The sequence below is a fragment of the Telopea speciosissima genome, chromosome 7, assembly GCF_018873765.1.
Source record: "Telopea speciosissima isolate NSW1024214 ecotype Mountain lineage chromosome 7, Tspe_v1, whole genome shotgun sequence".
In the NCBI taxonomy this organism is placed as follows: domain Eukaryota; kingdom Viridiplantae; phylum Streptophyta; class Magnoliopsida; order Proteales; family Proteaceae; genus Telopea; species Telopea speciosissima.
Genome location: NC_057922.1, coordinates 46,928,442 through 46,943,833, shown reverse-complemented (window position 1 = coordinate 46,943,833; position 15,392 = coordinate 46,928,442). Strand labels below are relative to the sequence as shown.

The window sequence follows — 15,392 nt, the reverse complement described above, 5'->3', positions numbered from 1 at the left end:
AAACTGTTATAAATAGCCCTCATGATCAAACAAGAGAGTTAATAGTTCCAAATGCACCAGTTAAGAGCCTACGAGGACTGAGCCTCAGGTGACCTCCATTAAAAAAGAAGAAGAATCATTTCTGAAATGGCCTGGATCTTTCATTTTACCCCATGTTATTCTGTTAGAGAAACATAACATGGTTATTGGTGTGAGATATGAGGAGTTCGGCTCAGGGGCGTATGCTCAGGTTCTCGTACATGAACCCAAGCTGCACTCAGATATGACCCAGCTCCTCCACATCCATATCAATTCTTTTATATTGAATTTTATAGACAGTGTAACATTCTTTTCACATGCGCCCACAAAATGTATAAACCAGTATATATGTCCATCTAAATGCCCTTCTAGTCTTTGCAAATTTCAATTTTTAACACAGTGGTAACAATGTAACACTATCCCTCCCCCCTTTTTAATTTTTTCTTTTTTTTTTTTTTTTTTGGGTTGGGGGGGAGTGTGTTATATGTAATTACATTTAGAATTTTTTGTCAGGTAGCAAGTACTTTGTTGCATTAGTACTTAACTTTCTTTTTCACTTTAGGAGTATAAATAGTGAATTAATGTAGGCAGGGATCAAAAGACCGTAAATAACCTGCACATAACGGTCCTAATTAAAGAGAAGTAAGGTTCATATGATAAGAAGAATAGGCAGCAGAAAATAACCAGAAAATTCTGAAATCTCAGAAAATCAGATTTAGGGCTTTGACAGGGAAAACATACAACTTTCAAACCCTTGAATCAGAAATCCAACAAATTCTGGTTGAGACACTCCAATGGGTGTAATGAACCATGCAGTTCAACCAGATTCAAATTCTCAGCACTCAAAACCAGTCAGGCTGAACCAGATTTAATCTTATAGTTTGTTTCCCTGTTTTTTGTTTCGTTATCTGGTCAGAAATATCATTCTCCCTCTGTTTCTGATCTGTTCTTGCTCTGGTATCCATATTATCTATCTTCTATAGGTCTGATAGTTAATCTGATCTGAACAGAAAAGAACAGAAACACAATAGAATAAGAAAAATAGAAGAAGGATAATAGAGAGGGAGGAGAATAAGAAGATACCTTAGCCACAGCAAACAATTCCATAAGCAGGAGAAAACTGCTTTAAAAAATCAATTATATTAGTCGTGGGTTTCAAGTCAAGACAGGCATACTTCCTAGATCAGGACTAACCACAATAGTGTATCTTACCAGAATTCTTTGGGTATAAAAAGGGACCTAAATATGAACGACTTTCTACCTTTGTGACCAACAACATAAACATACAATTTAGACTCCAACTATAGATTTAGCAACCCCTCTTGATTGCTCCCCAAGTGTAGAAAATAAAAAACAAAGCTAGATTTTCCTATTGATTTATTTTAAAGTAGCACTCTCATCACAGCATTATACCCCTTCAGTAAGATGGCCATAACTTTCTCAAGACAGCTCCAATGTGCAAGATCTTAGTTTTATTCTAAAGCTAACTCGATAAGTTTCCAAATGGCACCTAAATCATGCCAATTGAACATGTTTTCACCCTCCAAAAACTAACCCAAAAATATAGGTGACAGAAATAGATCCAAATAATGGCTTGACAACTTTTGGGGATTGAGATGCTCCTGAATCATGAATGCTCCATGTTAAGTCTCAGTTTGGATTGTAGGAGTCCAAAAAACCAGGAACTGCACTTTTTTGTATTAGATTATAGATATAGTAGGGTAACCTGTGTTGCCATGCATTATGCTTCAATTCCCACATTCAACAGGAATCTAGATCTCCACCCAAACTAATGGACTCTGATTTATAACACGATGCTAGAATCAGTTGCTCTCAAAACAAAACAAAAAAGAGAACAAGCTCTCATGGGAATCTAATCCACTAGCTCGACTACCAACAATTAGTCCATTACCAAATTACATGCAAAACTTTACCATCTACCAGTTGTTTGGACTCCCATGCATAGTTCGAGAACTCGAGAGATCTCGCCGAGTTTCTCGGTTTTTGGAAAAGCAGAGACGAGACTACCTACGAGTCTCAAAAGTGCAATATCTCGGCGAGATCTCGGTGAGATCTCAGATGTCGGTTGGATCTCGGTTTCGACCCATTATTTTAACCCACCTACCACTTAAATACCTTACCTAATTGGACAAAACTAGACATATCTCGGCGAGATCTCGGATCTCGGGTCCAGATCTCGGGTTGACCCAAAGTTGAGGCTTCGAGTTGAAAAAAAAAAAAAATGCACCAACTCTACGAGATCTCGACTCGTCTCGGTTTTTCCAAGAGTCGAGTTGGTACCGAGACCCGAGTTTTAGTACCTTGCTCCCATGATCCAAACTGAGTGATACAGGCAGCCCAATGGGATTTTCTTTAATTGGATCATGGGCTGGGTCTTGAATTTTGTCTTCAGTAATAAGTAGGGATAAATGGGTTGAGATTCAGGTGCCTCTAATTTCGGATGAGAACACGTGAAAAAAGCATATTCAAGTGCCTCTAATTGTATGAGATTCTTCGGTTTGTTGAGCAAAGAACTACACCTAACAACAAACAGGCTCTCTCAGAGGTTTGAAAGCCGTGTGGTTCAAAATAATGGCCTGTACCATATAAGAAGCCTTCCAGTCTAATCCATAATATATTACCCATTTATTCCTTTAGAATAGGTCAATGACATGGTATATCCCTCCCAAATCGGCATATCTGAGCTACACCAAATAGGGCCAAGCAGCAAACAAAATTTCCACTAGTGATATTATGATGTTTTATATCTTCCTCCTCATACTCTATGCACTAGTTAGCCAATAAGAATGTATCAAGGGCCACCAAACATGCAACAACAACAACTCAGCCTTATCCCAACCAAACGGGGTCGGCTACACAGATCCTTATGAGGATAAGAAAAAAAATGAATAATAAGATTAAAGGAAAGGGAACACAACAAGCACAACTACAAATCAGTCCACAACAAACTAACTGGAGTCGGCTACACGGATCCTTGACTTCCAATCAGCTCTATTCGACGTCATATTAGAAACAAGACCTAAACTATGCATGTCTTTCCTCACCACTTCTCCTAGGATCATTTTAGGGCTGCCGCTAGCTCTTTTAGTACCTTCAATCTGAATCAAGTCACTCCTCCGAACTGGAGCATCCGGTGGCGGTCTCTATTGAACATGGCCATACCACCTCAGGCGACTTTCTCATAGCTTATGTTGAATCGGGGCTACTCCCAAACCAGTTCTAATATGTTCATTCCCTATTTTATCCTTCCTGGTTTTGCCACTCATCTATCTCAATATCCTCATCTCCGCTACACTTAGCTTATCTATATGACGCTTCTTAACTGCCCAACACTCCGCGCCAAGCATCATAGCCAGTCTTATGACTGTTCTGTAAAATTTTCCTTTAAACTTTAAAGGAATCCATCGATCACATACCACACTTGATGCACCTCTCCACTTCAGCCATCCTACTCCTAATATTATGACGTTGTGATCATCTATGGATAGTTGTTTTCATCTACATGTCAAGTATTATTATAGCTTCTTCATGTACTTTAGACATTCTCTTTAACCTTCATCTATGTTTTCTCTCATTTAGATCCAGGTAATTTTTTGCATCCCCGTAATGTGTATTTAGCATGTCCTCATGTCTCTACGCATGATATGTTCCTCTGCATATCAGCATTAGCACCAGTTCAACAAAGGCGACATAGGGAAGCTGTCATATGGAAGAGTCTACAAGATGTGGAGGCAAGCAAATCAAGATTGTATCATGTCATCAATGGGGATGGATGGATCAACACATGTTCTTAGAGCTTCCCTTAGAGGTCAGGCTTCCATTCCTCTTAGTGCGCCAATTCATTGGGCACCAGTTAGTAAACAATCTATTTGGGGGAGGGGGGGAGGCAAGATTACCCACCAACCCCCTAAGCAATAATTGGGGATATTTCCAGGACCTAGCTCTCTTTTCTTTTTTTTTTTTTTTTTTGGGGGGGGGGGGGGAGAGGGGGGGTTGCAAAACTAGCTCATGGACTTGGCAGAGAGGATATAATAATTCCTAATTTTAAAATGCAGGTTATCACACTTGACAACAGGAAATCCAAGTTACAGAGCTAAACCTAGAATTATAAGGGCACTACATGGCCTAAATTCATTAAATCCTAGTTCTTCCAATGAAGGAGGTTGAATTTCTTGTGGATCAGAAAGATAAATATATAAGAGAAAGAAAGAAGGGTGAAGACTATGATCTTGAGATCAGAAAATTATCATTTTATACTTCTAGTCAGTCACAAGTTAGAATGTTGGATATAAAGACCATATACCCCGAGCAAGTAGGTTACTTACTGTGCGACAGTTTAAACCATGGTTTAAACAATCGGCCGATACGATACGATACGATACGATATGGACCAATACGTATAGGTATCGTTCGGTACAAATACAACACATACCGATAAGTATCTTTTTTTTTTTTTTTAGAAAATGGTGTCTCGGTTGGTATTGTATTATATTGGCCAATACAGTCCGATATGATACATACCGATACTTGCGATAAATACGTTAAAGGGTTCTATGAGAGTATCAATACAAACTGTAGGTATCAATACATATTGGCCGATACGGCTCAATACATACCAATACGGTCAATACCAACCAATACATGTTGATATGGCCATTAAAGGCCCATGTGATTAACATACTATGATTTTATTTTTGAGCTCAGAGATTGAAGGTGTGTTCACAGAAAAAGGTAGGTTTCAAAAAAACATGATCTTTGTGTTGAAAATTTAAATCATGATTTTTAATCCTATTTTGTGCTATAAATCAACAGATTTAGGTAAAACTAAGTTAGTTGATGCCATCAAACTTGATCATTTGCAAAGATTTGTACTCAAATCAATGAAAGTTTCTTGTCTCGTTATACGTTGTTCTCCATTTTAGTGTTTGGGCATGATACATGTAATATATTGCTTATTAAGTTTTTTGCTCCAAAGAGTGGATTTCCACATATACATGTTGTTTTTCCATAATGTAAACCAATCATTCGCGTCTTCTATTCAATCGGATTCTAGAATCATTCTTTGAAGCATCAACATGAGTTGGCTTATAACCATTACAATATCTAGCTTGAACTTCCTAACCTTAACCTATTATGAATCTCCTTTGTCCTTCTCTTATTTCCATGTGTATTTTGACTATCTCCATACGTTTCTGTAGCGTACGATACGTATTTCCAATTCGATATGACGCGTCTCTTAAAATCACCCTTCCGATACGATAATATTTTAAACCATAAATTGGTATAAAATGTGAGCACGAAGTAGGAAGCACATCAAAATAATGTGTACTCCCAATGTGAGCTTCTTCAGCAAGTCAGGCACCTAGATTTGCTTCAAGCGCTTATGGAATTCAACAGCCTGATTTACAATAATCCCAATATGTTATCTGGTTAGACAACATCACGAAATTCAATTGCTTATGATCGGGTTCAGCTTTGCATAAGCTGCACTGTTAATTAGAAAATCGCCAATGCCTAAGAGACCAGCCAGCCCATCGGCTAGCCCTTTGGAGAACACTCCCCATTATCCTGCAAAGTGGCCTCACAGGTAAAGGACCAGCTGACATGAAACCCTTTAGGCTTCAGTGATTAACACAAAACCGTATTTCTACGTCAAAGGTAAGCAAAGCAATACTTAACGATAGCTTTCAGATCAAACACCATGCAGATAATCCCGAAATTTTTAAAACATAAAGAACAAGAGAATCAAATTGACTTACAGCTTTCTCGAACCGGTCCCTCTCGGTGGCGGTGCAGATCTCAGATGTGCACATCAGCCGATGTTCGTTCTTCCAATAGATGTCTGCAAGGGATCACGCCCAAAACCAACCGAATTAAGAGAAAAAAACGGAAGCTCTGATGATTGCCAAATCCTAATTAGGAGATAAAACCCAGGAGGGTCAAGGAAAAAGAACCTAAGAGCTGAAAAGCGGCGAACGGAACGATGCAAATGGCAGGTTGGAGGATGAGCGAAACGAGGGAGACGATGCGAGATTTCAAGACATTGGGAGCTGGAAGGGTCAGCAGAATTGCTACTGCTGCTTCAGCTGCCACCACGTATGTCAATATGAGCCACTGCAAGGCCATTCTCTCTCTCTCTCTCTCTCTCTCTCTCTCTCTCTCTCTCTCTCTCAGAAGACTAAAATCAAACTTCTTCGGCTTTTACTCCAAGGTGGCCTGTGTTAAAACGGTCGTTGGTGGTTCTTTTTTCTTTTATCCTTTTTCCCTTCTCTTGTTAATGCTTGTCTGGTGTCTGACTCTCTATTTGCCAACTCTCTATTTGCTACTGCAGTTTGCTGCTAGCGTTGCTTAAGAACGAAGAATTGGGCATACATGGCAAGTGAGGATGAAGATTTCATTTAGGCAACAGTTTTCCATGTCGGCCAAATTGGATATGCTGTTCTTTTTCTTTTTTTTTGGGTAGAAATTGGATATGCTGTTCATAATCCTAATTTTGTTCAATGGAAAGGTAATGTGGCAATTCCATTTAATTGGATTAAGTATTGATCATTAGCCCCGCATGTGCGTAAAGGCCACGCTCCCCCACAGAGAACGTGGACAGATATCTTTATATTAATATTTTGTTCTTGTTTAGGGAAAATGTTTTCTGTACTGGGGCGTAGGCTGCGCCCAAACACATGGGGTGGGTGAAATGACCACCCTGCCCCCCTGAATGGCAAATCTATGTGTCTAGGCACAGGCTCCGCTGCGGCACAGAGAACATCATCCCTTATATTATATGCTGGTTTTCTCATATTAGGTCATTACTAGCATAAGTATCTCATTTTACGTATATTGCATGCCTAGAGTGTGCCTAGGCAGAGCATGTTGAGGAAAATTATCCTCACCAATTCCTTAAAGTATGGCAGTATGGCAATGCTAGGTGGAGATGTCGACACATGGCAACTGTTGCATCCAACGGCCCATATCAATGAGATCAGACCGTTGGATGTAGCAATTGTCAGGTGTCGACATCTCCACTTAGGTGCCCCTCCAACATCCCTAGTTGCCTAGTCTCCTAGATAACTATATCTAGGGATGTAAATGGATATTCGAAAATCCGTATTCGATCCGCGTTCATATCCGTTTAGGAGAATTCGAATCCGTTCGAAACTAATCGGATACGAATATGATAATCCCCATATCCAACCGATTATTATCCGATTCGTTTAGCAATTCCATGATAATAAAATATCTGAAATATATCTCTGTATTTGTCTATCCTTTTAAGTTACTTTATTGGATTTTGTTATCTTATTTTTATAAATTTATAAGTTAAGATAATGTGATTCTTTTTCTAGATTTGCTATTGGTTTATATATATTGTTTTATGCAATGTGATACATGGAATCACATATCTATTAAAATAAAAGAGTACAAGAAAGGGTAGTTGCTGAACTCTCAAGTCTCAACCCTAAGCCTCATCATAAAAGAGGTAAAGATGTCAATGGAAAGTCAAAAATTCGTATTCGATCTGTTTTCATATCCATTTAGGAGAATCTGTATTTAAAAAATCACTATCCGGAAATTATCTGAATCTGTCCGAAAACCGATAGGATATTATCCGAATCCGTCCGAATATAATCGGATAGGAATATGATAATGCCACTATCCGACCGAATTCGATCCGTTTACATCCCTAACTATATCTTAGATTTTATATTCAAATTCAATTATTAACCCCCCCATTCAAAGACAAACCTTGTCATGTATGTCCAAGCCCCTCCTTAATAGTCTCAAAATTGTTCAATGCTTTGTTTTGTCATGTGACCAACTATGTTTGAGCAAGAGACCTTAGGTTTTGTTCATAAAATTTCAGCCTCGTTTTTTTTTTTTTCTTATGAATAATAAGAAAATATATTAATGAGAAGATAAATATACATTGTCCTTTGGGTAATTAATAAACCTATGACCGACAACTGTCTGGTAAGCAATATCAGTCAACCAAAAAATTATAGAAGTATCCATATTCAACAACAAAGTAGTATCATCCTGTACAAGGGTGTTAAGATGAAGACATAAGGGGGGAATGAGCCACGGCCAAGCGTCTTTGAGAGGTCTAGGCACAAAATCGAGCAAGGCTTTGTTGGAAATCCGAATTTCCTTCAAATGAAGCTTCATTGTTGTTGCTTGCTCAATACATTTGATAATAGCCATCACCTCTGGCTCCAGAACATGGTTTGTTGTCATATATCCTGCAGGTGCCAAAATTACAATACCCTATAGTATAATGCAAAAACCCAGGCAGAAGAGTCTATGGTTGGTTAAAAGATTCCTCATAGTAAGATAGGATAGTTAGTATGAGGTAGATTATTAACCCTAATCTGAGAACAAATTCAATTCCCAGAATATAGGTTAGGATCCTGGGATGATATAATGGTGAAATTTTGAGATCAGAAATCCAACGGTTAATTAAAAACATAGTTTTCAAGGGGTCAGCCTTATCTTTTTCGAACAAAACCTTGTTTCGATTTTCCCAAATAAAATAACAGGTGATGATAAAAACAGAGAAGAACCAAATTAGATCCTGTTGACTAACGGATTTGTGAATTAGGAAATTAGTGCAAAAATTATCCAGAGATGAAGAGGAGAAAAACTCAGTTCGCAAGCCCAAAGGGCCTGCAACCCAGATATGTTTGGCCCAACTACAAGAAAGTAAAATATGCCATATAGATTCCACAAAATGTACACAAATGACATGATTTGGATTGACTAAAATCCATTTCGAAAGAGTTTCTCTGGTTGGGATTCCTGCATTTAAGATACACCAAAAAAAAATTTTTACTTTAGGATGAATCGGAAATTTCCAAAAGTAATTCCACCACTTGGTATTGCCAGTCTGTAACTAAAAATTACTAAGAGTAATAAAATTAGCAGCACGTTTAGTGGAGAATTGTCCATCTCTAGCCAAGGTACACCACCAACAATCCTCATTATTGAAACCGGAATATTACAGATTTCATGAACAAAATTAGTTGGAAAGCAAGAAGACAATGAAGAGATATCCCAAAACATTGAAAAACATAAATGACTTACCTTGTCTTGTCAAAGATTTGCATTGAGAGAAATAGGAATTGAAAAATCTTTAATGGATGGGACCCAAGGGTCATCCCAGAAAGCAGAATCCTTACCATTACCAATGATTCTGAAAGAGATACGCTTAAGAGAAGGAATACAATTGGCTATATTGTTCCAAGTCCAGGATCCTCGTTTAGTCAAGGTCTTAGGGCTAAAGATAGAATTGTGAGGGAAGTATTTAGCCTTAAGAACTTTTGCCCATAGAGCAGAAGGTTCAAAGATTAATCGCCATCCCAGTTTGAGGATCAAAGTCGAGTTGTTAACAGAGGCCTTACGAATACCCAATCTGCTACAGTTTAGCTTATTTTCAACTCGAATCCAAATGTAGATCCGGAACCCAAAGTCGTAGTATCGAGTACGTTATGGAATGTTGGTTGGGTGTTCGAACAGGTTGATGATGAAGGAATCTATACGGCAACATGTCACATGCCAACAAAACGACGGATACCCCCCCATGTAATTGCAAAGTCCACAAATAAATGTACAATTCTTGGTATGTAACCCTAACCATGTTTTGGGTATTTTGGACATGTAAATATTGTCGAGAATGTGTTAATACATGGCGACACCAATACCCGAGGTGTCCCAACACAAAGACAGCAAGGACAGCACACACTGGCAGTTGGAAATGGTCAACTACTTCATCAACCAGTGCTGCTGTCATGACAAATCTCTACTTTTGGTATGCGGGCCCAGTGTCTTGAGTAGGGGATCTTGCCGCCGCGTCCTAATTATCTAGTTAGAATGTTTCCCCAACAATGTGGGTATGCGGGACCCACGTATCAACCCATGTATGTGAAATTCGACTTAAAAATCAGTTTGGATAACTTATACCTCTAACCAAACAGACCCTAAAGCTATTCCTCTATAAACAAAACCTAAAGCTGAGGCCATTACTGTTGAAATCGTTTGAGGAAGGAGAGAAAAGAAGAAGAGAAAAGAGAGAAGAAAAGAAGAAGAGAAAAGGAAGAAGGAGAAGAGTAAAACCTTGGATACCTCCATCGACTTACATCTAACCTCATCTCTTGAAGGTAATCCCTAACCTAACATTAACTCTACCTCTCTAACCTATTCTCTTGTCTTGAAATCCAGCCAAGATTCTATTTTGGGTGATGAATTGATCATCTAAATCTTCTACATGTTTCCAATTGATGCAATTGAAACCAAATTGCACCAAATTCTATTACTTAGCACAGATTCTGTTTCAAGATAAGTAATTAATTAAATTCTTTCTTCTATACTTGAGATTAGGGCTGCAATAGGGTCGGGTTGGGTCAGGCTTTTAAAACCCTAGCCCAACCCTGAGTCCCCTTAGCACTGCCCAGACCCGCCCTGACCCTTACTCAAGGCCTAAAAACCTTGACCCTGACTCTGACCCTGACGGGCCAGGCCCAGCCCTAGCCTGCCCTGATTGGCCCTGACCCTGGCCCTGACCCTGACCCTGGCCCTGACCCTGACCCTGACCCTGACCCTGGCCCTGACCCTGGCCCTGGCCCTGACCCTAACCCTGACCCTGACCCTGGTCCTGGCCCTGACCCTGACCCTGACCCTGACCCTGACCTTGACCATAACCCTGACCCTGACCTTGACCCTGACCCTGATAGACTATATGCTTTCATTGTATAGAGTGCAAACAAACTATATCTATAAGCCTGGCCCTGGCCCTGACCGTGACCCTAACCCTGACCCTAACCCTGACCCTGATAGACTATATGCTTTCATTGTATAGAGTGCAAATAGACTATATCTATAAGCCATGACCACGCATGCTTTCACATAAGCAGGTAGCACTCTCTCATTTTATGATATAAAGTTATAAAATTTTCATTATCAAATAACAACATGCATTACCTGTTAACTGGTATAAAAAAACAAATTTAATGAAAGTAAACCAAACTCCAACTGCTAATACTTTTATAACTATAACTATAACTATAACAATCAAATAATGAAAATTTCCAACAAAAAATGTTGTTGCTGTCAAATGAATGACCAACATAATAGCAAATACTAACAATGACACTCGCTCCAACTGCAAATTTTATCCCATTACTCACGACAAAGCTAATTAATATCAAACCTACTTGTCAACAGTTAATAAGTATCTAGTTTTCACATTTAAAAAGTTTCATAAATATAATATCTCCAACAATAAGCAAACATTTCAAGATATATCGCATACAAAAGATGCCAAATTTTGACTCAACAATTCTTCAAATGGGAAAGACTAAAGAGTACTCCCTTGAATGTGGAGATTTGCTTCTTTTTTATTTAGCTTTTTTTTTTTTGCACAAAATATTTTGCATCATGTTGGAATAATTGTCTCCATCTAAGAATTAATTAATTTGGTTTTTGCTTTGCATTGTGATGTTGCTTTGCATTTGTACTTAAGAGGTCAAATTTTTTCTTGTGTCCCCTTCAGACCTCTAATACCTCTCAGTCACTCACTCTCTTAGCCTTTTATTTGTTCAATGAATTTACACATTAATCCTTCCCAATCCTGATTATAGATTATATAATATATATAATGTACTTAAAAGTCTAATTTATGAACCCTTGTTAGTTGTTATTTGTTTGGACATTAATAATTTCTTATATAATATAATATCATATTAGCATTATACATAATCAAGTTCAAAATCAAGGTCTAGATCAGGGTCAAGATCAGGGTCATCATCAGGGGCAAAGATCAGGGCCAAGATCAGAGTCAAGATCAGGGTCAAGATCAAGGCCAAGATCAGGGTCAAGTTCAGGGCCAAGATCAGGGTCAAAATCAGAGCCAAAATCAGGGCCAAAATCAGGGACAATAATCAGGGCAAAAAATCAGGGCCAAAATCAAGGTCGGGCTGAGCCCGAAGCCTCAACCCGGACCCAACCCGACCCTGACTCAGGGCCAGGCATTTCTGACCCTAACCCACCCTCAGGGCTAGCAATCTTTAGACCAAGCCCTGTTCGGGCTCAGGGCGGGTTCAGGCCAACAGGGCCAAACTTGCACCCCTACTTGAGATTGACTCATAAATCCCAAAATCCTTACATGCATGTTTAACCCCATGTTATTACTTGATTAAAATCTCTATTAAGCTTTGAATTATGCACAGATTCTACCCTATTTGGGGATTTGATCATCCAAACTTATGCATGTTTGATTTGATTTGATCAAAATCGATTTATATGTATACATGGTTGTACCCATCTTCAAATCCCCAATTCTCAGTGTCTTTTGACCGATTCATGGTTCCAATTCAAGGTTTGGGTCAAGCAAACATCATCCCATGATCAAATTATAGAAATCCACCCAAAAACCCCTTCCAAAACCTCTGTTTTGATCTGGGTTTTCTTGCTGCAAAATCTCATATCACTGTCCCAGTTGACTACTTCATCGACCAGTGATGGTGGTCTCAGTCAAAATACCTACTGTACCACTCTAGTTGATGTCCCGGTTGACTACATCAGTGACCTGAGTTGCAAACAAACTCATGTTTAAGTCTTAGACTTAATCCAACCTAACCCTAAGGCAAACCTAGGACCCACCTGTACTTAAACACCTTCTAACATGTATGTATGGCTTATTAATCATAGGACAAAGCACTTTAGCCATCGAACCTATTGGTAACCAACTCTAAAATCAACTTAGCTACACAAACGCAAGTATACAAGGTAAGTGGAGATAGACTTGAATTAATTTTGGGAATGTTTACTTCATTTATATTGTTTGTTAGGAAACATGCATATGTATGAACGCTATCTTTATTTGAGAATGATCTATTGGCTGATGGCTTATGGTTTATGGATATGAAATTGTGTTGATGCGATGTGGAATGGCTTGAAATGTGAATAATTGTGATAGAATAGATGTCATAGTCGGCTTGGAAATGAGAGATATGGTGTGCCGTAGTATGGGATGCGGGAGCATTGTATACCTTGTACTATGCCACTTAGTTTGCATATGGTTAGGAATGTCATTCCTTGGTGCTACAACCATTACCAGCAAGGGTTCAGGTGTTGGGTAATCATAGCTCACTGTCACTGAGGATTATGGTGATACACTAGGATGGGGTTCAAGTGGGATCTGGGGTATTATGCTCGGTGTGGGCTCCATATAATAATTGAGGTTACGTCTTAAGGAAGTGGAAAGAAACCGAGAATGTTTCCCAAGTTATTGGCATAGCATAGACTTAGTGACTTAGAATATTTTATAGGTAAAATTAATAATAAAATTGAATTCATGCATTTAGGTTTTTCTTTGCATATGCAAAATGTGTGTGGTTTATCTTTTACTTGCTGGGCTCAGTGGAGCTCATCTCTGTGAAAATTCTTTCTTTTAGATGATCCTTCAGGTGGATATTAAGGTGGCGGAGAGGATAATTTCGAGGCGGAGGATTATGACAATTGTGAGCATGCTAATCTGGACCCAGAGGGGTGTGACCCCTATCATGCGGACAATCAGGGTGTCCCTGGAGAATAGGGACTAATGATGAAGACCAACCTTTCTATTTCTTTTTTATATTCCTTACATTCTTTTGTTAAATCCATTGTAAATACTAGTTAGGTTACGTTTTTCCTTTTGGGGAATTGTTTATATGATGTAACTGAATGTAGGGAATGGGAAGAAAATAATACGGCTGGAACCATATGTAAATATTAACTTAGAGCGCATTCTGTTAATGAAACTTTAGTTATATTACAAACTTTTATGCATGTGATGTGTATTTACTACGTCTGGATCCTAAAGGTGTTTGAATACTTCGGGTATTCAGGTCAACCATCGGATCCTCCCAGGGGGTGGTTCCGGGGTGTGACAAAGCTTGGTATCAGAGCAAGATGCTCTATCTACAATCACCACCAGTTTCCCCGTCACTTGGTCAACTCATCTCATTGGTCTTCTCGGAGATCTTCTACACACAAAGCCATCCATTGGACGTTGCCTTTGTTCTACTTGACGAACGTCGCATAGCATTCTCTGGCTTTCTTTTGAATGCCTCATATTTTGTCAATTCCATTCTCTATCAGGAACTTCATCTTGAGGTGAATTGGTGAAATGATGGCTCGGAGGGTGGTGAGGGTCGGATGACCGAGTATGGCGTTAAAGGCCACTATTGACCTCACCACCATGAACTTGACCTTAACGGTTGCTTGACGCAATTCTTACCCAATTGTAACTGTCAACTCGATCGAGCCCTTAACCATTGTCGATGCTCTTGAGAACCCATGTATGGAGGTCCCTTCAGGTTTGAGGACATCATCGCCCAAGCCGAATTGTCAATATGCGTCAAGGGACATCAGATCCATCGATGCCCCCGTATCTATCAATACCCGGTGAATGGGTCTTTTCATGATCTCTACCTGCACCACCAAAGCATCATCATGAGGTAAGCTTATACCTTCGAGGTCGGCGTCGGTGAAGGAGATCATTGTCTCAGTCCTCGCTCTCTTGTTCGGCATCTCCGCTACCGCTACAAACCACGCATTGGCCTTAGGTTTTCTCGTTGACTCCTGTCCGGGACCTCTGAGGATGGTATATATTGGTGCCCTTTGACCCCAGTCAACTCCGAACCCTCGTCTTTCTTTTTGGGTCGGGCTCGGTCTTCCCGCACTCTGCCCTCGGGTCATCTCACCTCGGCTCATCCCTTCTTCAATCATGGTTTTTATTTTGCCTACCTCCCCACTCGTCTCGACCCCCTTTCACATACCGCTTTAAATGTCTGGCTTTTATCAACTCTTCAATTTCTCTCTTCAACTGGAAGCAACCTTCAGTGTCGTGGTCAATGTCCTTGTGAAATTGACAATACTTATTCAGGTTTCTAGAAGTCCCCGCTTACATTGGCCGAGGTCGGCATATGTACCTCTCATCCTGGACCGACATCAAATATTCCTTGCGAGACGTGTTCAAAGGGGTGTACTCTGGACTTTGGGCTTGGTCAGTCCTCTGGGGTCGGCGGTCAGTCTTGGTTCGCTTTTCCTTCTTGCGATCATCTCTATCGCCGACCTCTTCTTCTCGCCTCTTGCTTTCGGTTGCTTTCTGGGATTGGAGCACCTCAGCCATTTTATCGAATTCGTTGCACCTCTCCAGGAGTTCGACCATATTTTTGGTAGGTTTTCGAGCCAAATCCTTGATGAGGTCCATGTCCAAGAGACCATTGCTCATCACAGTGTGGACCGCAGCTTCATTCAAATCCTTAATGTCCAAGGATTCTTTATTAAAACGGGAGACAAAGGCTCGGATAGACTCGTCAGGC

General features: G+C 39.7%; 1 protein-coding gene and 2 long non-coding RNA genes across 3 annotated transcripts in view; 1 reads left to right on the top strand and 2 right to left on the bottom strand.

Moving 5' to 3' along the window:
• Positions 1–411, bottom strand: part of LOC122669940 — a 6,196-nt gene extending 5,785 nt beyond the window's left edge. The window contains exon 1 of the long non-coding RNA XR_006334104.1: positions 268–411. This is a non-coding gene — a long non-coding RNA (uncharacterized LOC122669940). The remainder of the gene's footprint in view (positions 1–267) is intronic.
• The window catches only part of LOC122669938, a 21,652-nt gene extending 15,416 nt beyond the window's left edge, over positions 1–6,236 (bottom strand). Inside the window, exons 1-2 of the mRNA XM_043866857.1 lie at positions 5,994–6,236; positions 5,799–5,881 (exon numbers count right to left, since the gene is read on the bottom strand). Coding sequence (XP_043722792.1) covers positions 5,799–5,881; positions 5,994–6,165 — 255 coding nt within the window. The 5' untranslated portion in view covers positions 6,166–6,236. The remainder of the gene's footprint in view (positions 1–5,798; positions 5,882–5,993) is intronic.
• On the top strand, positions 5,031–15,392 carry LOC122669939. The gene is made up of 3 exons (XR_006334103.1): positions 5,031–5,185; positions 12,814–12,817; positions 15,382–15,392. It is a non-coding gene; the product is annotated as an uncharacterized LOC122669939 (long non-coding RNA).